Source organism: Sander lucioperca, chromosome 7 (assembly GCF_008315115.2).
Source record: "Sander lucioperca isolate FBNREF2018 chromosome 7, SLUC_FBN_1.2, whole genome shotgun sequence".
NCBI classification, from domain to species: domain Eukaryota; kingdom Metazoa; phylum Chordata; class Actinopteri; order Perciformes; family Percidae; genus Sander; species Sander lucioperca.
In genome coordinates, this window is record NC_050179.1 from 40,223,359 (window position 1) to 40,246,687 (window position 23,329).

General features: G+C 39.2%; 1 protein-coding gene across 3 annotated transcripts in view; it reads left to right on the forward strand.

Moving 5' to 3' along the window:
• Positions 1-347: 347 nt before the first annotated feature.
• spire2 (spire-type actin nucleation factor 2) overlaps positions 348-23,329 on the forward strand; it is a 50,131-nt gene continuing 27,149 nt past the window's right edge. For 2 of the 3 annotated variants that reach the window (XM_031285506.2, XM_031285507.2), the window contains exons 1-5: positions 348-820; positions 17,579-17,625; positions 19,002-19,385; positions 22,484-22,564; positions 22,689-22,853. In XM_031285506.2, coding sequence (XP_031141366.1) covers positions 538-820; positions 17,579-17,625; positions 19,002-19,385; positions 22,484-22,564; positions 22,689-22,853 — 960 coding nt within the window. In that variant the 5' untranslated portion in view covers positions 348-537. The remainder of the gene's footprint in view (positions 821-17,578; positions 17,626-19,001; positions 19,386-22,483; positions 22,565-22,688; positions 22,854-23,329) is intronic. The other variant, XM_031285505.2, reaches the window with a different exon arrangement.

Sequence of the window (23,329 nt, forward strand, 5' to 3'; positions counted from 1 at the left end):
TTTCAATTGGTAGACGACTGCTCTTTATTTATTATTACGCTGATGACACCGTTGTTTATTCATCAGCACCCTATTGACAAAGCTTTGTCTAATTTAAAGTCTGATATTTGGGGTTTTCAAACTCAAAGGGCCCTGATCAAATGTATTAACCCCAGATAAGATTAACGGCATGCTCTGTTTTTTTTTATGTTTCGTATAAGAATGTTATTTTTACACCTTTTATTGTAAAGTTTATCTATTTATCTATATATCTGTCTGTCTGTCCGTCCGTCTGTCCGTCTGTCCATATATTGTTGCTCATAAAGTTACACGTTGATTAACATTGGTTTTATTTTTTTAAACTTGGACCGGAAGTGCTGCGTTTACTACGGCCACCTTGACACTGTTGTGGTAACGAGGTGCAGCTGCAGTAGTTGAGGAGCAGTAGACGCCAAGAAGACGACAGGAGAGACTGGACCGAATAGTAGTTAGTCGGTGGATAGCATAAATGGCCCCGGTGCCTAAGAAGTGAAGAATGGACTCCACGCTATCGCTGCCATGGCCAGATCCACCAATAGAAGCGCCGAGGACGGGGAGTCAAGGGTAACCGCCCCCGCGGATCGCGTAGAGTCGCCCCGGGAACTGTCTCTGGAAGAGGTGCTGAAGTCGTACGAGCAGCCCATCAACGAGGAGCAGGCATGGGCGGTGTGCTACCAGTGCTGCAGCGGGTTGAGGGTGCCCCGCCCGCCGACCGGGAGAGTCATTCGGGTGAAAGACCCGTCCTCCATACTCCTGCGCAGAGACGGAACCGTGTCATTGCAGCAGGAGCCCCGTCACAACGGTAGGACAACTGTCGGTTGATGCCACCAACCTCCCTCTGCTTTGTCGCTTGTTTGTAAATAACGTTAGCTGAGCTCCGTCGCGAAACTCAACTATACAAAAAAAAAGTAAATTCTAACAATATGTCCACGCTGTGCAAAGTAAATTAGCGCCTAACGTTTGACACAACATGCTGTTTTAAATATTAGGAGACACTTTTCAATTCGGCGTGAAGTTTTGTCCACGAACCAGCATTCGTTCAGAATGTCGACTTTTTTAACTGGTCCGCCGGTAGCAGGTGAACTTACTAAACTGTGCGACCCAATACTAATGTTTAAATTTCACTAGACTAGCTACATATTGCTTGGCTGATATCAGCGCCGAGTTAGACGCTGTCCACCAGTGTTTCATACCAGATATTGAATCATGTTTTATCCAGCAGGAACATGAACTATAAACACTGCCACATACAATTATCAGAACTGCAAACGGAGTTTGGTACATAGCAACATCCTGTTCAAAAGGACGCATCGGTGCTATCCCGTCCCAAACATTATTTCATATTTTTGCATAATCAACCTTAAACTACATTATTTGATGATGACCTCACACAAACGGACACAATGTTTTGTTTCGAATAGTCGCTATTGTGTCGCACTCATGCCAACAAGGATGACTCGTATTATGCCGGTAAATGATTAATTATTCATAGAGAACAGCTTCACCCTAGCATTTCCTCTTGCAAAGACTGTTTTTAGAGACTTCAAAGGGTGGATGGAAGCCCAAAGGATTTTACGCAAATTCTAGTAGGTTCCCCCGCTGCATTCAGCCTTCTACCTGCATAATATCCTACTGTATGTGAAGTATTTATGTCCTCACTGCGGGCTGCATGGGCCCAAGAAACCTGTTCCAGAAGACCGACTAACACAGAGACATCTTCATGCCAAACTTAATTAAACTTAATTTAACTAAACTCATATTCTGTACTACTTGTGCTGTACCTTTTGCCCTAAAGCAACATACAGTCAGACTATTTGAATGTCCTTCTGCTTTGTCCCTGCCAAGAGGTCAGAGAAGGTCAGTTAAATATTAAAAACATTACTAAGAAATGTTGAGAAAAGTAGGAATGTGAGTTATCAAATCTTAGTAGTAAACAGGATAGCCCTGGCTCTTGTTAACTATGTAACAAGTCGTCACAACCGGATAAACACCCTTTTTGTGCTGTTGTTTCTCATAGTGTTTAGCACCTTTTTTAAGGAATTTAACAGGAAAGGTTCACAGTCTGCAGGTGATGCTTGATTAATGTTGCTCAGCGACAGGAGGCAATCTATCTTCGTTTAGTTTGTTGTTAGATAACATAAACATAAATAAAATCAACATAAAAACCTAAACATAAGCTCAACAAAGCGTCCTAGGACACAAAAGAAGGACACACATGACAGCACAGGCATCACAACATCCTACGTAGTAACTGTAATAATTAAAGGGCTGGTGTATTTACTGCACCCCTGCTCTGCTGCGCTAAGATTTACTATTGGAGTTCAGCAGCTTGATGGACGTTGGGATAAATGATAACTTTAGTCTGTTTGTTTTACATTTCGGCACACAGAATCTCCTCCCTGATGGCAGAAGTTCATATTCAGGAGAGAGAGGGTGTAGAGAGTCTGCAGAGATTCTTTCAGCTTGTTTTCTAACAGCTTCCTCGTACAGGCTCTGTATGGGCTTGTACTCTTTCCTCCCTATTATCCTCATAGATGTCTTGCGTGTGCTGACCAGCCTGCTTCTCAGCTGCACCATTAAGTTGCCGAACCATGCTGTGATTCCATATCTGATGATGCTCTCCAGAATCGCCTGGTAGAACATGAGCATGATCTGGTTGCTTACGCCGTACCATCTCAGTCGCCTTAGAAAGTCTAATCTCTGCACAGGTGGTCAATGTGTGTTCTCCAGCAGAGAAGATTGTCTATATGGACACCTAAGTATTTATAATATGTTACCTGGATGATTTTCCTGATTTTTGATGACGACTGGCTCATGGTCAATCCCTTGCCTTGGGTCAAGGACCGTCTCCTGTGTCTTCCTGTGTTTTTGTGACATTTAAGATAAGATGGTTGGTGTCACACCATTTGTTAAAGGTGTCTATCTCATCGTGGTACACAGTTTATTTTAGTTTATTGTCTCCGTGGGGAAATTAGGTTACAGCAGAAATCACGTCACAAGGCATTTTGACAACATAAATACAAGACAACAAGATAAAAATGACTAATTTTTAGACATATAGACATTACTAACATAGACCAGGGCACTCATGCATGGGGGAAGAGGAGGGTTCCAGACCAGCTGGGAAAACAAGAAGAAATAAAAGAAATAACCCTTCTCCAGAAGGGTTTATGTCCTTCTGGACAAGGCTCAGAATTGCTGTGTCATCCGCAAATGTATTATTTGGGTGTACTTTCCTGTAGGTAGTTTCATCCTGTTCATAATTTATGTGATGGGACAGACAGTAAATTTTTTTTTTTTAAACATTGTGCCAGTGGCTAAAATGAAAATGATTGATAATGCAGCCCGGCATATACCATGCTTCCAACGTCATTGCCCGGTCGAGATGGATTTTGAAATAAACCAATACCCGTTTTCTGAACAAGCACGCCTCAGCAATGGTTTTGTTTTGAAGGAGGAGACTTGGTCGAGACCAACTAGAATATTTAGCTAAGTCCAAGACAAGTCTGAGACAAAAGAAAAATGTCTCTGGACTCGAGTACGGAGTGCTACAGCACTGCTGTCTACATGGTGAGGTGGTAATAGTGGTGAGATTTGAATAATAATGACCTTTTATTCTATTCAACGAGACTGTAGTGACTTTAAAGTGTTCCTGATTTTGCTGGGGACCCATTGGATCCCCCTTATGGACCGCAGTGGGACACTGGAACCACTTAAGATCCTGGAGAAACACAGTTGCAAACACGCTGCTGTGATCATTCAGGTTTAGCTCTCATTAACACAGTTGTTTATCCTTGTAGCCTGTGTTGGTTCACGCTCTGCTGATCCATAAGTAAACACAATCCATATCAAAGCAGTGGTGCAAATCCCTTAACCAGCATGAAGTGGGTTTATTATAGTGAGTCTGTCTACATTATTAATGCAGCCAGTCAGCTAGAGGACCATTTGCATTCTTTAAATGGCCAAATTCCTCCAGTTATAGACAGCTGGGCTATAGAGGAAACAACTATTGTTGACCAATAATCTGAGGTCCAAGCTTCATTATTAATGCAGAATATTTTTAATTGGCCACTTTAATTGACATTTGCACCACTCATGCAAATTTAGGGTCACCATAGTCTCGCTTTGCCAGACCTTCCTCCACAGCGCTGCGGAGGAGGGTCTGTCGAGTCCACACAGCATTCCTGGATGGGAGAAAAACGTGCTCTGGTTTATTGGCATTTCTTTAAACCAATCACAATTGTTTTGGCGATGCTAAGCGCGGGTGGAGCCACGGAGCCTCTGTATTTTGTAGAGGCTCCGTGACTCCACTCGGCGCTTAGCCTCAGGAAGGAACTTGTTTTGGTGGAACATGTGTACGTTCAAAAGTAGTTTTAGTTGTGTAACAGAAACTCAGATTGGACAGACCCAAGGGTAGCACTCGGATACTATTCAGCTCGTCAGCGGAAGGTCTGCGAGCTGAGCTGAAAACAATCATTTCATTCATTCATCCAAGATCATTGAGGGGTCTACAGACACTAAAATTTGATAAATAAATTATAATAATAATCGCACTTCAAGGTCCATTTAGTAGATGTACTGGAGCTTTTGATCATGTCACATAATGTTCATTAGCAGACGGTCAAACTTTGGCTTTCTTGTGAACAGGTAGCACTATACGTAGCAAATGTTACCTAAGCTGTCCGTATAGAACTAGTTGATTTACCTCTTGAGCCAATCAAACGCTGGGAGAATCTTGCAAAAAGGCACCTGTAGTTGGTAGATTTGATTCCTGTCATTTTTGAGAAAAACGAGTAAGCTACAGAGCTTCATTTTTTGAGTTTTGTTGGGTTTTACATGCTACTCCATCCTGGGAACCTAAATATACAGTATATTGTAACATTAGTATTCACACAGCTGTCAGCCTGCACAGTCTCAAATGACTTTCTATTTCCTGGAAATCTAAACCTCCATCAGGTTTTACAACAATCTGCACAGGAAGACAAAGTGAATGTGAATCCAAATATGAGCCGGGACTGAAGCCGCACCACACAGCATTTTAATGTAAACACACACCTAGTGTATCAGCCTGAGTCACAAAGGGAGACTGCAACAGAGAAAAACACATCCTCCTCCCTGACATGCTGCACAGTAACTCTGTTTAGTGCAGGAACCGGGACCCTGTAAGTCTCAGATATTAAGTGTTAGTCTCTTGTTGCAGCATTACATTTAGTAGTCTCACATTCTGGGATGGGAGACAAACGTGCTCTGGTTTATTGGCATTTCTGAAAAACCAATCAATCAGCTAGCTGTCTGGATTTACCCTGCAGAGATCTGAGGAGCAGTTAACCATAGTCCTCACAAATCCACCAGAGTTTAAAATTATAACACAAAGAAAGTGGAAGGAAACAAAGCATCCGAAAATGACATCCGGCGGAATTTTCAGCAGAACGAGAGCAACCCTAGAAGAAGAAGAAATGTGTTTAATTACCATTAATCGCTTAATTGATCATTTATGTTACCAATGATCGATTAAGGAAAGTGCTTAAAATTTGCAACCCTACTGTTTACCAAATGAAGCTCTGGTGGTGTGCAGCCAGCAGTCAGCAGAAAGCTTTCCTTTCCTCGTCTGTAATCTGCTTTGGTATGAAACATGACAGACCGTCCCTTTTGGTAAACATGAGTGCGTGTGTGCACATTACTGCTGTCCCTGACATCAGCTGTTGCAGCACTATCTGGTTAACACAAACTGAATCATGGTACTGCAATAAGCTCATGTTAGGCAGAAATGTTATTTTTCCACCACTCAAGATTATCTCCAGTAGAAGAACTAATCTCTGTTTAAACTTACACACCCAAACCTCATATCTCATCAACATTCTGGTATACTGGGCAGCGTGTATACTCTGCCCTTTGCTGGTAGTTGCCATGGTAATGTTAGTAGCTTAGTCCCAGAGAACGAGACGTCATGACCCAATCAGGAGGAGAAACGTTGGCATCTGTGTCGGTGTTGCCAAAGGTCTCCGTTTGTGACCGTTGAGACTGAAACGTGACCCCGCAGATTCCAAACCAAAACGGGTCAGAAGTGTTTCCACATGCTTCCGGTTTTGAGGGGGAAACATTGCAAAAGATATTAGTTTTTAAACCAAAACGTAGCAGTGTAAATGTACCCTTCCACAAAAGCAGGGAAAACACTGTATTAATATTTCATTATGGGTCCATCATTAATCATGTTGCCGTTAAATCAACTTGTGTTTCTGGCCACCCGACATATATAGGGCTGAATGATTTTGAAAAATCTGGGTCTTTATACATCCTTATTCTTATTTAAATTGAAAACATCATTGTTATGGTGTAATTTTTGCTGGGATCTTTAGCAAACAAAGCTGTTTTCTTAAGTCTGTAGGATATGATGTGTAGGCCAGGACATCTGTGGAGCATGTCAATATTTATTTAAAATGGTATTTTAACATATAACATAACACATATGTCGCCTTTAACAAATATTGTGCCTCCTGCAATTTGAAAATTGCAGATCAAATTTAGATTGATTGTTCAGCCCTAGTCCAATATCCTTATTCAGCTGCTAAATGCTCCACTATGTATACCAGCTAGTCGCTAACTTTGGCTGTCTCTGTTTGGTGCTGGGCAGGTAGTGCACAGTGGGGCAATCAAAGATTCAGAAACACTGTAAAAACACTGGTGTTGTTAAAAGAGGCTAAAAATGTCCCTCTGAGCTAGGGCTAGGGCTGCACAATCATTTGAACATTCATCGATAATTCACTAACTCAATAGTTCACTGTAATTACCGTGATTTTTGCGTCATATCTGACGCTGAGAGCCGCTGCCCAAGCGGCCGTATTTTACGAGTTCGGAGTGTGAACGGGTCGTTCATTCCTTCAACCAGCTTCTTGAAAAGGTCGCCGGCCCGTTGTGCATATCCAAAACCTGTTGATATCCAAGTCTTTCCTAATGTTTAAAAGTAGCTGTGTCTGTTTCTCCTTCTTATCTTTTGGCCGTACATCTCTACGGGAGCCCTGCAAACTGTTACCTAGTTGATTTGTGTACAGCAACCATAGCAACGCACAGGGCTTACTGTAAGTCGTTAACAGGCAAGAGGCCGTAAACCGCGGTAAAAACCCAGATTGAGACGCATAAAACAAATGTCCAAACAATCCTTCTAAAACCTGAATAATACCGGCATATCCCACATCTTAATCAGAAAATGCTAAATTCGAAAAAGGCCTTATTCAGAATATAAAAACGGAATACGCTGTATACATGACCTGTATCAAATTTGGAATATTGTCATATATTCGGAATAATAGTGGAATATTAGTGTGCATGTAAATGTTTCATAACTGTAATTTCTTTAAAGGACACTCAAATAAACACTCAAAATGGCATGAAACAAATATAATAGTGCAGCAATTAGCAAACAGGGTGTGATTTTAAACACAGGCTACATTTAGTGCAAGTTAGCAAAAGTTAGCACACAACAGGCTAAATAAAGCTGGTGACCACAGTACACCTGGTAAACATTGTCATGTCAACATTACGCTAGCATCGCTACTAGTGTTATTTTCATGAGCATGTTAGCATGAAAACCACCACCATTTTTATATTTTTAGTTCATCACAACAGTAAAGTATAAAGCTTTAATCCTTTATAGTTTGGTTTTCTTTACAATGAGAGGTAAAGCCTCACAGAGCTGATAGCATGGCCTCTGTTATGACCAGCATGTCCACAATTGTCCAAATAACATTCCCATAAGCTCATAACCTATACTGTTAAAGCTAGGAGTGGAAAAAGAATTCACCTAAATATTTTCTGTTTATACGGTACCGCCACTACATCATATCTGTTTCCAGCAAAACAGAGCGAAAGCAGAAAATGCTGAAAATACACGTTATGTTCTTCTTTACAAATGAAATAAATGTCAGACTGACTGACATGTGATATGCATTCTCCTTAGAAAACAACTAGTTTTTAGAAATGTCTCATGATGTATTGTCTCTAGGTAAAGAATTGTATTATTATTAAGTGTATCTGGAAGTGTAATATTCAACTTTTGTTTTTGATAAAGAAGGGAAAGACAATCCCAACACTCAATACTATCGAATCGAACCGCAATAGATGAAAATTGCAATAAAAGTCGAAGCGGCAGCCAATGTATTGGGAAAGAATCGAATTGGAACAAATGCATATCGTCCCAGCCATAGTTAAAGCTGATGTTTGCAATGCCTCCACTTAGAAAAGCACTGCAGCTCCCCTGTCTTAATGCTAACTGGGTTATTGGGTTTTCCACAACATCCAAGCTTCAGGTCTCTTGGAAGTCTTTTTTTCGATGCAGATTCCTCTCCTCCTTTGTGTGTACTGACCTGTGACTGTGGGAAAGTGGGCAGAGGTATCATTGGTTACACTAAGTGACCCAGCCGTGCATGATTTGAACCTGTCTGACAGGTTTTGCAACGGTTCATGTTATCATCTCTCATAATAGTCTCCTCGCCCCCTCCTTCAGTGTCAGTTGCTGCCTTTTGTTGCAGATTGAAGCAGCGTCTGTCTTCACACAGGGAACAGAGTGACGCTCTGTTGGTCAGAGGTACACGTCCTGCTCTCAGCACTTTGCTGTTGACGGGGAGGTGGATGCTGCAGTAAGCTGACCCCTCCATCACCTCATCCAGACCAGCGCTCCCCATTTCTTATCTTTGTTTCTGCTGATCTCTCATCTCTCTCTCTTGCTTTGTCTCTCACTCCTTCCATCTCTCTCTTCTCTGATGTTTTTTTCGCCGGTTGCATCTCTGTGTCTTTGTCTCTGTTTCCTGGTCCTCTCGTCCGTCCATTCTCCTGTTTCACTGCAGTGAGAGCTGCTGATCGAGGAGTTTCAGGCCTCTCGGGTGTCATTACTGACATCTGAGCTGAACTGGGAGAAAGACAGACACACACACACACACACACACACACACACACAAGCCAAACTATCATACAATAATGTATGATAGTGGGACATATGGAGTAACACATTTGATTTAATGAGTAGAAAATTGAAAACGAGCAGATTTTTTTTAATTATTTTTTTATTTATTTTTACTATTGCTATAAAATTTGCGACATGACTGTTAGTGGCACAAATATCAGGTTTTCTTCAAGCTGCCCCTGGCAACATTTTTAAGTAAAATCTATAAATGTGTCTCCAACCCCAAGAAATGACAAATCAAATGTAGCATGATGTATAATCTCATGCTACGTAATATGTAAGATGTAATATATCTCTCTTCTGCACATTACTGCAGAGGGTGCCAGCTGTTAGTTGAAAGCTTTATTTTGGAAGGAAAATCAGAAGCAGAAACCTTAAATAGTAGCTGTTTTGTCTCGTCTCTGTCGTTGTGGTGTTCCTAAATGCTCACATTAGTATGAAAAAACACTTCAGGAGAACGCTGACAGTGTTGGGGCATTTTTGCTGTGGTTAGGGAGTGAGTTCCACAGAAAGGGGGGCAGCAGCGACTGAGCACACCCTGTCACCCCAGGTCTGGTGCTTGGTCCAGGAGGAAGGTTGGTGTCAGCAGACCGGAGACTTCTGGAGGGGGCCAGGGGGAGGGAGTTAGAGAGGTAGGGGGGGAGCCAGGTTGGACAGGGCTTTGTAAGCATTGAGTTGAATCTTAAAGTTCATCCTGTGTTTAACCGGGAGCCAGTGGAGCTCATGGACGACTGGGGTGATGTGGTTACATGAGTGCTTACTGGTCAATAAGTCTCGCATTAAGATAAGATAAGATATACTTTATTGTCCCTGAAGGGAAATTAGTTTTGGACTCTGTCCGTTCCGCAGCTTTACAAAGACAACCCAAATACAGAAAATAAGCATCTCTCAACACATACTCTCATGCAACAAAAACATGCTCTCATGTACATTAGACAGGTACCTATATAGTAATACTCTCATATACATTAGACAGGTATCTATATAGTAATACTCTCATACATTAGAGTACCTATATAGTAATACTCTCACACATTAGACAGGTACCTATATAGTAATGCTCTCATGTACATTAGACAGACCCTATATAGTAATACTCTCATATACATTAGAGTACCTATATAGTAATACTCTCATGTACATTAGATATGTACCTATATAGTAATGCTCTCATATACATTAGACAGGTACCTATATAGTAATACTCTCACACATTAGAGTACCTATATAGTAATACTCTCATATACATTAGACAGGTACCTATATAGTAATGCTCTCATGTACATTAGACAGACCCTATATAGTAATACTCTCATATACATTAGACAGGTACCTACATAGTAATACTCTCATATACATTAGACAGGTACCTATATAGTAATACTCTCATATACATTAGACAGGTACCTATATAGTAATACTCTCATATACATTAGACAGGTACCTATATAGTAATACTCTCATATACATTAGACAGGTACCTATATAGTAATACTCTCATATACATTAGACAGGTACCTATATAGTAATACTCTCATATACATTAGACAGGTACCTATATAGTAATACTCTCATATACATTAGACAGGTACCTATATAGTAATACTCTCATATACATTAGACAGGTACCTATATAGTAATACTCTCATATACATTAGACAGGTACCTATATAGTAATACTCTCATATACATTAGACAGGTACCTATATAGTAATACTCTCATATACATTAGACAGTACTATATAGTAATACTCTCATATACATTAGACAGGTACCTATATAGTAATACTCTCATATACATTAGACAGGTACCTATATAGTAATACTCTCATATACATTAGACAGGTACCTATATAGTAATACTCTCATATACATTAGACAGGTACCTATATAGTAATACTCTCATATACATTAGACAGGTACCTATATAGTAATACTCTCATATACATTAGACAGGTACCTATATAGTAATACTCTCATATACATTAGACAGGTACCTATATAGTAATACTCTCATATACATTAGACAGGTACCTATATAGTAATACTCTCATATACATTAGACAGGTACCTATATAGTAATACTCTCATATACATTAGACAGGTACCTATATAGTAATACTCTCATATACATTAGACAGGTACCTATATAGTAATACTCTCATATACATTAGACAGGTACCTATATAGTAATACTCTCATATACATTAGACAGGTACCTATATAGTAATACTCTCATATACATTAGACAGGTACCTATATAGTAATACTCTCATATACATTAGACAGGTACCTATATAGTAATACTCTCATATACATTAGACAGGTACCTATATAGTAATACTCTCATATACATTAGACAGGTACCTATATAGTAATACTCTCATATACATTAGACAGGTACCTATATAGTAATACTCTCATATACATTAGACAGGTACCTATATAGTAATACTCTCATATACATTAGACAGGTACCTATATAGTAATACTCTCATATACATTAGACAGGTACCTATATAGTAATACTCTCATATACATTAGACAGGTACCTATATAGTAATACTCTCATATACATTAGACAGGTACCTATATAGTAATACTCTCATATACATTAGACAGGTACCTATATAGTAATACTCTCATATACATTAGACAGGTACCTATATAGTAATACTCTCATATACATTAGACAGGTACCTATATAGTAATACTCTCATATACATCAGACAGGTACCTATATATTAATACTCTCATATACATTAGACAGGTACCTATATAGTAATACTCTCATATACATTAGACAGGTACCTATATAGTAATACTCTCATATACATTAGACAGGTACCTATATAGTAATACTCTCATATACATTAGACAGGTACCTATATAGTAATACTCTCATATACATTAGACAGGTACCTATATAGTAATACTCTCATATACATTAGACAGGTACCTATATAGTAATACTCTCATATACATTAGACAGGTACCTATATAGTAATACTCTCATATACATTAGGTACCTATATAGTAATACTCTCATATACATTAGACAGGTATCTATATAGTAATACTCTCATATACATTAGACAGGTACTTATATAGTAATACTCACATATACATTAGAACAGTACTTATATAGTAATACTCACATATACATTAGACAGGTACCTATATAGTAATACTCTCATATACATTAGACAGGTACCTATATAGTAATACTCTCATATACATTAGACAGGTACCTATATAGTAATACTCTCATATACATTAGACAGGTACCTATATAGTAATACTCTCATATACATTAGACAGGTACCTATATAGTAATACTCTCATATACATTAGACAGGTACCTATATAGTAATACTCTCATATACATTAGACAGGTACCTATATAGTAATACTCTCATATACATTAGACAGGTACCTATATAGTAATACTCTCATATACATCAGACAGGTACCTATATATTAATACTCTCATATACATTAGACAGGTACCTATATAGTAATACTCTCATATACATTAGACAGGTACCTATATAGTAATACTCATATACATCAGACAGGTACCTATATAGTAATACTCATATACATTAGACAGGTACCTATATAGTAATACTCTCATATACATCAGACAGGTATCTATATAATAATACTCTCATATACATTAGACAGGTACCTATATAGTAATACTCTCATATACATTAGACAGGTACCTATATAGTAATACTCTCATATACATTAGACAGGTACCTATATAGTAATACTCTCATATACATTAGACAGGTACCTATATAGTAATACTCTCATATACATTAGACAGGTACCTATATAGTAATACTCTCATATACATTAGACAGGTACCTATATAGTAATACTCTCATATACATTAGACAGGTACCTATATAGTAATACTCTCATATACATTAGACAGGTACCTATATAGTAATACTCTCATATACATTAGACAGGTACCTATATAGTAATACTCTCATATACATCAGACAGGTACCTATATAGTAATACTCTCATATACATCAGACAGGTACCTATATAGTAATACTCTCATATACATCAGACAGGTACCTATATAGTAATACTCTCATATACATCAGACAGGTACCTATATAGTAATACTCTCATATACATTAGACAGGTACCTATATAGTAATACTCTCATATACATTAGACAGGTACCTATATAGTAATACTCACATATACATTAGACAGGTACCTATATAGTAATACTCACATATACATTAGACAGGTACCTATATAGTAATACTCTCATATACATTAGACAGGTACCTATATAGTAATACTCTCATATACATTAGACAGGTACCTATATAGTAATACTCTCATATACATTAGACAGGTACCTATATAGTAATACTCTCATATACATTAGACAGGTACCTATATAGTAATACTCTCATATACATTAGACAGGTACCTATATAGTAATACTCTCATATACATTAGACAGGTACCTATATAGTAATACTCTCATATACATTAGACAGGTACCTATATAGTAATACTCTCATATACATTAGACAGGTACCTATATAGTAATACTCTCATATACATTAGACAGGTACCTATATAGTAATACTCTCATATACATTAGACAGGTACCTATATAGTAATACTCTCATATACATTAGACAGGTACCTATATAGTAATACTCTCATATACATTAGACAGGTACCTATATAGTAATACTCTCATATACATTAGACAGGTACCTATATAGTAATACTCTCATATACATCAGACAGGTACCTATATAGTAATACTCTCATATACATTAGACAGGTACCTATATAGTAATACTCTCATATACATTAGACAGGTACCTATATAGTAATACTCTCATATACATTAGACAGGTACCTATATAGTAATACTCTCATATACATTAGACAGGTACCTATATAGTAATACTCTCATATACATTAGACAGGTACCTATATAGTAATACTCTCATATACATTAGACAGGTACCTATATAGTAATACTCTCATATACATTAGACAGGTACCTATATAGTAATACTCTCATATACATTAGACAGGTACCTATATAGTAATACTCTCATATACATTAGACAGGTACTATATAGTAATACTCTCATATACATTAGACAGGTACCTATATAGTAATACTCTCATATACATTAGACAGGTACCTATATAGTAATACTCTCATATACATTAGACAGTACCTATATAGTAATACTCTCATATACATTAGACAGGTACCTATATAGTAATACTCTCATATACATTAGACAGGTACCTATATAGTAATACTCTCATATACATTAGACAGGTACCTATATAGTAATACTCTCATATACATTAGACAGGTACCTATATAGTAATACTCTCATATACATTAGACAGGTACCTATATAGTAATACTCTCATATACATTAGACAGGTACCTATATAGTAATACTCTCATATACATTAGACAGGTACCTATATAGTAATACTCTCATATACATTAGACAGGTACCTATATAGTAATACTCTCATATACATTAGACAGGTACCTATATAGTAATACTCTCATATACATTAGACAGGTACCTATATAGTAATACTCTCATATACATTAGACAGGTACCTATATAGTAATACTCTCATATACATTAGACAGGTACCTATATAGTAATACTCTCATATACATTAGACAGTACCTATATAGTAATACTCTCATATACATTAGACAGGTACCTATATAGTAATACTCTCATATACATTAGACAGGTACCTATATAGTAATACTCTCATATACATTAGACAGGTACCTATATAGTAATACTCTCATATACATTAGACAGGTACCTATATAGTAATACTCTCATATACATTAGACAGGTACCTATATAGTAATACTCTCATATACATTAGACAGGTACCTATATAGTAATACTCTCATATACATTAGACAGGTACCTATATAGTAATACTCTCATATACATTAGACAGGTACCTATATAGTAATACTCTCATATACATTAGACAGGTACCTATATAGTAATACTCTCATATACATTAGACAGGTACCTATATAGTAATACTCTCATATACATTAGACAGGTACCTATATAGTAATACTCTCATATACATTAGACAGGTACCTATATAGTAATACTCTCATATACATTAGACAGGTACCTATATAGTAATACTCTCATATACATTAGACAGGTACCTATATAGTAATACTCTCATATACATTAGACAGGTACCTATATAGTAATACTCTCATATACATTAGACAGGTACCTATATAGTAATACTCTCATATACATTAGACAGGTACCTATATAGTAATACTCTCATATACATTAGACAGGTACCTATATAGTAATACTCTCATATACATTAGACAGGTACCTATATAGTAATACTCTCATATACATTAGACAGGTACCTATATAGTAATACTCTCATATACATTAGACAGGTACCTATATAGTAATACTCTCATATACATTAGACAGTTACCTATATAGTAATGCTCTCATATACATTAGACAGGTACCTATATAGTAATGCTCTCATATACATTAGACAGGTACCTATATAGTAATGCTCTCATATACATTAGAGTACCTATATAGTAATGCTCTCATATATATTAGACAGGTACCTATATAGTAATGCTCTCATATACATTAGACAGGTACCCATATAGTAAGCACTTTAACTACGCCTGTCAGTGGAATCTTTTAATTGAACAACCCTGTCGGCTGCATTCTCCGCAATAAGTGTAGCTCAGCCCTTGTGCAATGAGATATTGCACAACTAACATATTACCCAACCCCAATAGCCTACGTATTGCACAAATGACACAATGCACTGACATAATGCACAACCCCAATAACCTATGAATTGCACAACTGGGGCCCCCTAACTGGGGCCCCCTAACTGCACAACTGGGGCCCTAACCCTAACCCTGCACAACTAACCCTAACCCTGCACAACCCTAACCCTGCACAACTAACATATTGCACAACCCAAATAGCCTACATATTGCACAAATTACACATTTCCACATAACCTATGCAGTACACAATGACATATTGAACAATCCAACAGCCCACGTATTGCCCACTAACATATTGCATAACCCCAATAACCTACTTATTGCACGATGACATAGTGCACAACCCAGCCAGCCTACATGTTAGTGTTGATAAGCTTAATGGACACAGGCACAAATGAGTGTTTATATTGGTTTAGCCTGCATTTAGGAACCCTGAATCTTCTACCAGAGGGTAAAAGCTGACATTCTGGGTGAAGTATGTGGGTCGGATCAGAAACTATTTTTTTTGCCTGTCTGATAACCGACTGCTCATAAATTGTCTGGGGGGACAGATGGTTTTTGACCCCCATAATCTTCATAGATGTCTGCACCTGAGGGGCGATCTGTGATTTGGACTGTACTGTCAGGTTACCATACCAGGCTGTGATACCGTATTTTAGAATACTCTAGTATTGCATGATAGAAGCATAGCCAGACCTTCCTCCACAGCGCTGCGGAGGAAGGTCTGGCTAGTCCATACAACATTCTGGCATAGGAAAAAAAACATGCTCTGCTTTATTGGCTTTTTTTTCCGCACTAAGATGGACAGAGTAACGGTGCCTCTGCAAAATAGCTGTGGGAAGGAACTTGTATTGGTGGAACTTGTGCACGTAGGGAGTCTAGCTATGGAATTAATTCGGCTGTCGAGTGTGTGTGATTGGAATTTTATTCCAAAAAAAATATGGAACAAAGGAAAAAATCCTGCACTCTGCTCTTGCTATAGCATCACCGTTTATTTACAGAAAACTAAAGTTTCGGTCCCTTGGGACCTTCATCAAGAGTATTTCATAACAAACACAACACACAACAAACGCAACCGGGCTTAAATACATCTCGCCCCTCCCATTCTGTGTCCCCAGCTGTGGGACAATAGACAATCACTTTTCAATGGGAGTCTCTCAATAAACACACGTGTCACATGTGCAACATTTGACATTCATACAGGCAATCAATCTTAATTCAATTGCAATACTACATATAACAATTTCATATCCATATCAGGAATATACAGTGACTCAAAAAAGATAAATATAATTTGGTTGTCTGTTGTAGTTTGGAGGAGGATTCCCGAATCGACCAGAGTTTAGAACGGCAACACAAACAAAGCGGAAGGTGAGGGACATCTGGCCGAAAATGAGGGGCATCTGGCAGCACCGGAACAGTCCCGTAGATGAAACGCTGTCGATATAGACTACTTGAGCGGTTACTGGTAAAGAGGCGCGCGGCAGAGTTCTGTTCATACTGGAGTTTAAGGACTCTGTTTTGTTTGCGGTACCATAGTGGATATTGTTGCAGTAGTCGATCCTGGATGTTACCAATGAATGAATGAGGGTTTCTGTTTTTTTATGCTGTTTAGAAATATGAGATGTAGGAACTGTCATGTTAACATATAAATGGATTAAAAAGTTAAAAAAAAATCCCCCAGCATTGTCCTTTGTGTAAAATGGTGTGTGTCTCAGGTCCTTATCGTTTGTTTGTCTCCTCAGATGACACTGATGGACCTCCTCTTCCTCCACCTGCTGCAGAGCGTCAGGTGAGAAAGAAAGAAGACAGACTGAGCACGTCACTCTTTTAAATGTGATAGTAAAATACATTTCGTTGTATTTTTTTTTTTTTTTGTGATCAAATTTTTATTTTATTTTAAAGAGACAGTATGTACAGGTATACGCCTCAAAAATAGAGCACAAAACATATATTCACATACCTACCTATACATATACGCAGAAACGTATGATTAACAACAACGATAAAAAAATAAAAAATAAAATAAAATAATTGTATTTTTATTTTTAAGGTTCAATATGGTGAAATAATTTTTTTTATTTATAGTATCAAATCATAACAAGAGTTATCTCAAGACACTTTACCGATAGAGTAGGTCTAGACCACACTCTATAATTTACATAGATCAAACGATTCCCCCAAAAGCAGGCATTTAGTGTAGATTCATAATAATTATAGCAGTTGGTATGATGAACAGTAGCAATTATAGAAACAATAAAGATAATGGAACTATGACCAGAAATAATAGTTGTAGCAGTTCAGGGCGGAGCACGGCGTAGTAGGGCGTAGCAGGGTGCCAAGCAGGACCACAGTGGCAGCTGCAACCATGATTTAGGTGCCACCCCAATCCAAGGAAAACTGTGAGGCGAGAAAACATAAGGACTCCGAAAATAGGTTAAGATGGGATTTTGTGTGCAGTTTTTGCTTATGAACGTTAATTAGTAGTACAAAAGTTTGTAGTGGGGGAAACAAGAAAGTCTTTCAGTCCTTTGTCTTCCGTAGTGTTCTTCAGCTAGCAACCGCTGCTCTCCAGCTGGAAGCAACCTTCCCCAAAATCGCGATCAACCCACACACCTGTGACTGTCCAGGTTAAATTGGCACACAGCCACTCCCCCCTCATGTCACATCAGTCTGACCCTGCCCACTACCTGAAAGACCAATATTTATATCATAACATTGACCAAAAGTTCTATTTTCTCAATCCTTTAAAATTGACAGGTCTTTCTGAACTTTATTCCAGAAGGGGCAGCATATTTTATTTCTTTAAATGTATTCATATTTAAACTTGGTATGGGACATGTTATTTTTTGAGGGCAGCATATTTACCATAGAAATGAAATGGCTAGAAAGGCCATTTCCATTCAAATCAACGTAGCAGAATGGTTAGAGCGGCAGCCATTTTTATGTGTACCATTTCCATGGTAACATATGAACTTCCGTATAAGCTGACTTTCGGCAAGCCGCAGAGGTGAGGTTTTGCAGTAACGGACAACATAACGAGGCAGAGAGCCATTCTGTTGTGCATCAGTCAAATGACCACAGCCAACAGTTGAATGGCCTTTCTATCCATTGTATTTCTGTGACATTGACTATTGCCTTGTTGTATCTCCCCATCCGTCCCTCCAGCTGGTCCAGTCGCTGGGTGTGGCCATCTACAGAGCTCTGGACTGGGGGCTGGACGACAGCGAGGAGCGGGAGCTCGGCCCGCAGCTGGAGAGCCTGATTGAGCGCATGGCCGGGGGGGACCAGGGGGGAGAGGAAGTCCGCACCGGCAGGAACGGTGCCACAGACGAGGGCTACAGCGGCCAAGAAGAGGAGGAGGAGGAAGAGGAGAAGCAGGAGGGAGTGATCAGGCCGGTGTGTACGTTCCGCCAGGTGGTGGCGCTGTGTGCGTCTCGGCTGGCCAACCCAAGCTTGGCTCCAGAGCACTACCAGGCTGTCTGTAGGGCTCTGTTTGTAGAGACTCTGGAGCTGCAGACCTTCCTCAGCAAGATCAGAGATGCTAAGGAGGTACGTTAGGTTGTCGTGTCAATATTAAGTTAAGCCAAGTCTCACATTGCCAGCTCTATCTCCACAGTGCTGTGGAGTAAGGTCTGGCTACACCACAGATACATTCTGGGATGGGAGAAAAAACACTCTGGGTTGTTGCATTTCTTTAAACTAATCACAATCGTCTTGGGGACGCTAAGCTCCGGACGCAGCGACGGTGGCTCTGCTTAATAGTCTCGGGAAGGAACTTATTATCAGAAGCAGAATACTTTATTGATCCCCTCAGGGAAATTATTTAGTTGCAGTTGCTCACAGTCACATTCAAGGTAAAATAAGAGTAAGAAAAGAGCAAGTCAATAAGTGTATACAGTAAATAAGTAACATATCTACAGTAAGACATAAATAAAAATGTTACGTATTTACAGACATGAATAAAAACGTTAAGTAGAAGTGAGTGAGATTAGGTTACAAGTCAGATTAGATTAAAAAGATTGTTTCAATGGATTGTACAAATTCTATTGTAGTGCATACAAGTAGCAGCAGTGAATAAATAAACACTTTTGTTCATGTAGCTGATAACTATTGCATGAATTATTGTACATAATTGTCCAAGAATATTGCGATGTGATGTGGGAATGCGTGCTGTGAGACCAGTTTAAACTAGGGCTGTCAGCATTAACGCGTTAATCGCAAAGCGATTAAGGGTCGAGCATAATGCGTTAATTTTTTTAATCGTATTAATTGCATGCCGCCATTTATTAATTAATTTTCACTTCACTCGGCTTTGCGCCGTGCCTAACAGGCTACTAGTTTGCCGTACTTCCTCGTAACACATCCTGCTGCTGCAGGAATAGCAACGCGGATTTTGGTGCCTCATTTTGGTGCCACTGATATGTCTGCTCTTCTCTCTGATGCTCTGAAACGGACGTTACAGGAAACAGAAACATCGCTGCACGTGACGCTAGTTAACACTATACTAGACAGCAGCTAACGTTAGCCTACCACTAGCTAGTTAACACTACACTCGACAGCAGCTAACGTTAGCCTACCACTAGCTAGTTAACACTATACTAGACAGCAGCTAACGTTAGCCTACCGCTAGCTAGTTAACACTATACTAGACAGCAGCTAACGTTAGCCTACCGCTAGCTAGTAGCTGGATTAAACACGGTTACAATGCTGACAGCTAACGCTAAACGGTGTAAAGTTTGACTGTATTTCACTGTAGAGGATTCAACACCGGGATGTAACAATCTGCAGCTGATGTTGTCGGATAAACACAGACGGTGTGTTCAATGAAACTGGTAATTTACAGCCTCGTGGTGCATTCAAAGTTGTTGTTAAATGCCCTTTTCCCATCTGGTGGTTGTTTTTGTCATTCAACAGCTATTTACTAGTGAAATAAGTTATTGTTATAGTGATTACATTATTATTAAACATTTAATTTTGACGATATGGCCTTAGCAATAAACAAGCCATTCTTTAATGTCACCAACTGTTTACTACCCTTCTTTTTTTAACTTTCTTAAAAAGTATCGGTTCAGGCACCGTTAAGGCACCGGTACCGTTTTAAAAGTACCGCTTTAGCACCGCTATCCAAACCAAACAATACCCAACCCTAATATTGACTCTAGATTCAAATGTGTGACTAGATTAAATATATAATAAACAAATACAAATCTTAAAATCAAGTTCATAAAGTCATTTTCTTTTCATTCATTTGATTCCCAATCAAGATACACTGGTAAGAATGGCTTTCCATTGTTAATATGTACTTAAAAACAGTTCTGAAATGCAATATAATAGAATTTGAATCATGTGATAAAACATGCGATTAATCACGATTAACTATAGAAATTCTACGATTAATCGCGATTAAGAAAATGTAATCGTTTGACAGCCCTAGTTTAAACTCTTAGCGTGTGACACTCAGAGGAAGGAGTTATATAGTTTGATGGCCACAGGCATGAGCGACTGTGGTGAATTGTGGGTGTCTGAGTCTGCTGCTGAAGGTGCTCCTCAGACTGACCAGTGTGTTGTGGAGTGGGTGGGAGGAGTTGTCCAGGATGGAGTGTACTTTGGGCAGCATCCTCCTCTCTGACACTGTCTGTACGGAGTCCAGCTCCACACCAACAGCATCACTGGCCTTCTGTATTAGTTTAAGTCTGATGGTGTCTGCCACTCACAGCCTGCTGCCCCAGCATGCAACAGCATACAGGAGAGCACTAGCCACCACACTCATAAAACATCCTCAGCATCTTCTGACACATGTTGAAGGACCTTAGCCTCCTCAAAAAATAGAGGCGACTCTGGCCCTTCCTGTAAAGGTTTTGATCCAGTCCAGTTTATTGTCTGTGTGTACTCCCAGGTATTTGTAGTCCTCCACTATGTCCACACCGACACCTCGGATGGAGAAAGGGGTCACCGGTGCCTTCCTCCTTCTCAAGTCCACTACCAGCTCCTTCGTCTTTGTCACATTGAGCTGCAAATCATTGTCCTTGCACCATGTGACGAAGTTAACTGTTAACACAATACAGTAACGTGAGCTATTTCATATTTTGCAGAGCTACCGTCGCTGTGTCCAGAACTTAGCGCCGCCCAAGATGATTGTGATTGGTTAAAAGAAAAAAGGGGCGCCTTGTTAGCTCACCTGGTAGGGCATGCGCCCCATGTACAGAGGCTCAGTCCTTGCCGCAGCAGATGCAGGTTCAATTCCAACCTGCAGACCTCTGCTGCACGTTATTTCCAAAATGCCAAAAAATAATGCGTGGTGAATTGTTTTTTGTTTTTCTTGTTTATTAGATTACCAATTTCAAGACAAAAAGTCATTTTCCTTTTCAAAGCCTACAAATTGAATTGAATTGAATGATGGGATGATACACAGACCCATACTCTGCACATGGTTTTTCATGGATTATAATTGACACGTTTTTTGAACTTCCAGATAAAGTCTAATGTCTAATGAGTGATATGGGTTAAAGCAACTATGTGCAGAATGTTTGATTCTTCTAAATCTTGCATTTTGCACATGTAGCAGTGTTTGAAATGTTACCGTTGTCACTGTAGCTTGCAATTAATAAAATACAAATAAATAAATGTGTCTCTGTTTTGTTGCACAGATGCTGAAGAAGATCACAAAAGAGGAAGCACCGGAAAACAGGCCTACATCTGAGCTGGATGCACTGAAACACACAGACTGGGTGAGAGGAAACGAGCGAGGGGCAGAGTGTGACAGGGAGAACAATACGGCAGTGTGTTGGACTGAAGAAGGCAGTGTTGTCATGTTGACGCGTGCCGATGTGTGTGTTGTTGTTTCCATCCCAGGCCCGTCTGTGGGTGCAGCTGATGAAGGAGCTCCGGCAGGGAGTGAAGCTGAAGAAGGTGCAGGAGCAGCCATTCAACCTGCTGCCCACCGAGTTCAGCCTCACACCCTTTGAGATGCTGATGCAGGACATACGAACTCGCAAGTTCCAGCTACGCAAAGTCATGGTGAGAGGCAAGACTTGGTTTAAACTAGGGATGTCCCAATCACAGTATCGGATCGGAGCCGATTTTGGCTTTTTTTTAAAAACTGGTCGGGGATTGGCATTCACCCAGTTTACCTTACTCCGATCATTTACATCAGCTTGTAGTGACCGCCGCCTTTCATCACACACGCCCTGCGCCACAGACGCACTGCCAGACTGTCTGGATGCCGGCACTTTTAAACCAACAAGGCGTGCGGCCACTCACCAGTGTCTGTCACAGAGTGTTTCGCAGCTTGCCAGCCCTTGGCAACAAGAAAAAAAGTCCATCTTTCTTAGGCTATGTTCACACTTGGTGCCAGCTGCCAGCATCTGTTTTACATTATAATCCTATGGAGTAAACCGTGTTTTCAAAAAACCTGTGAGTGCTTTTTTAAATGCCACCGCAAAATGGAGTTGAAGCACAGCGAATTATACAGTATGACCGAGCTCCCTGTACAG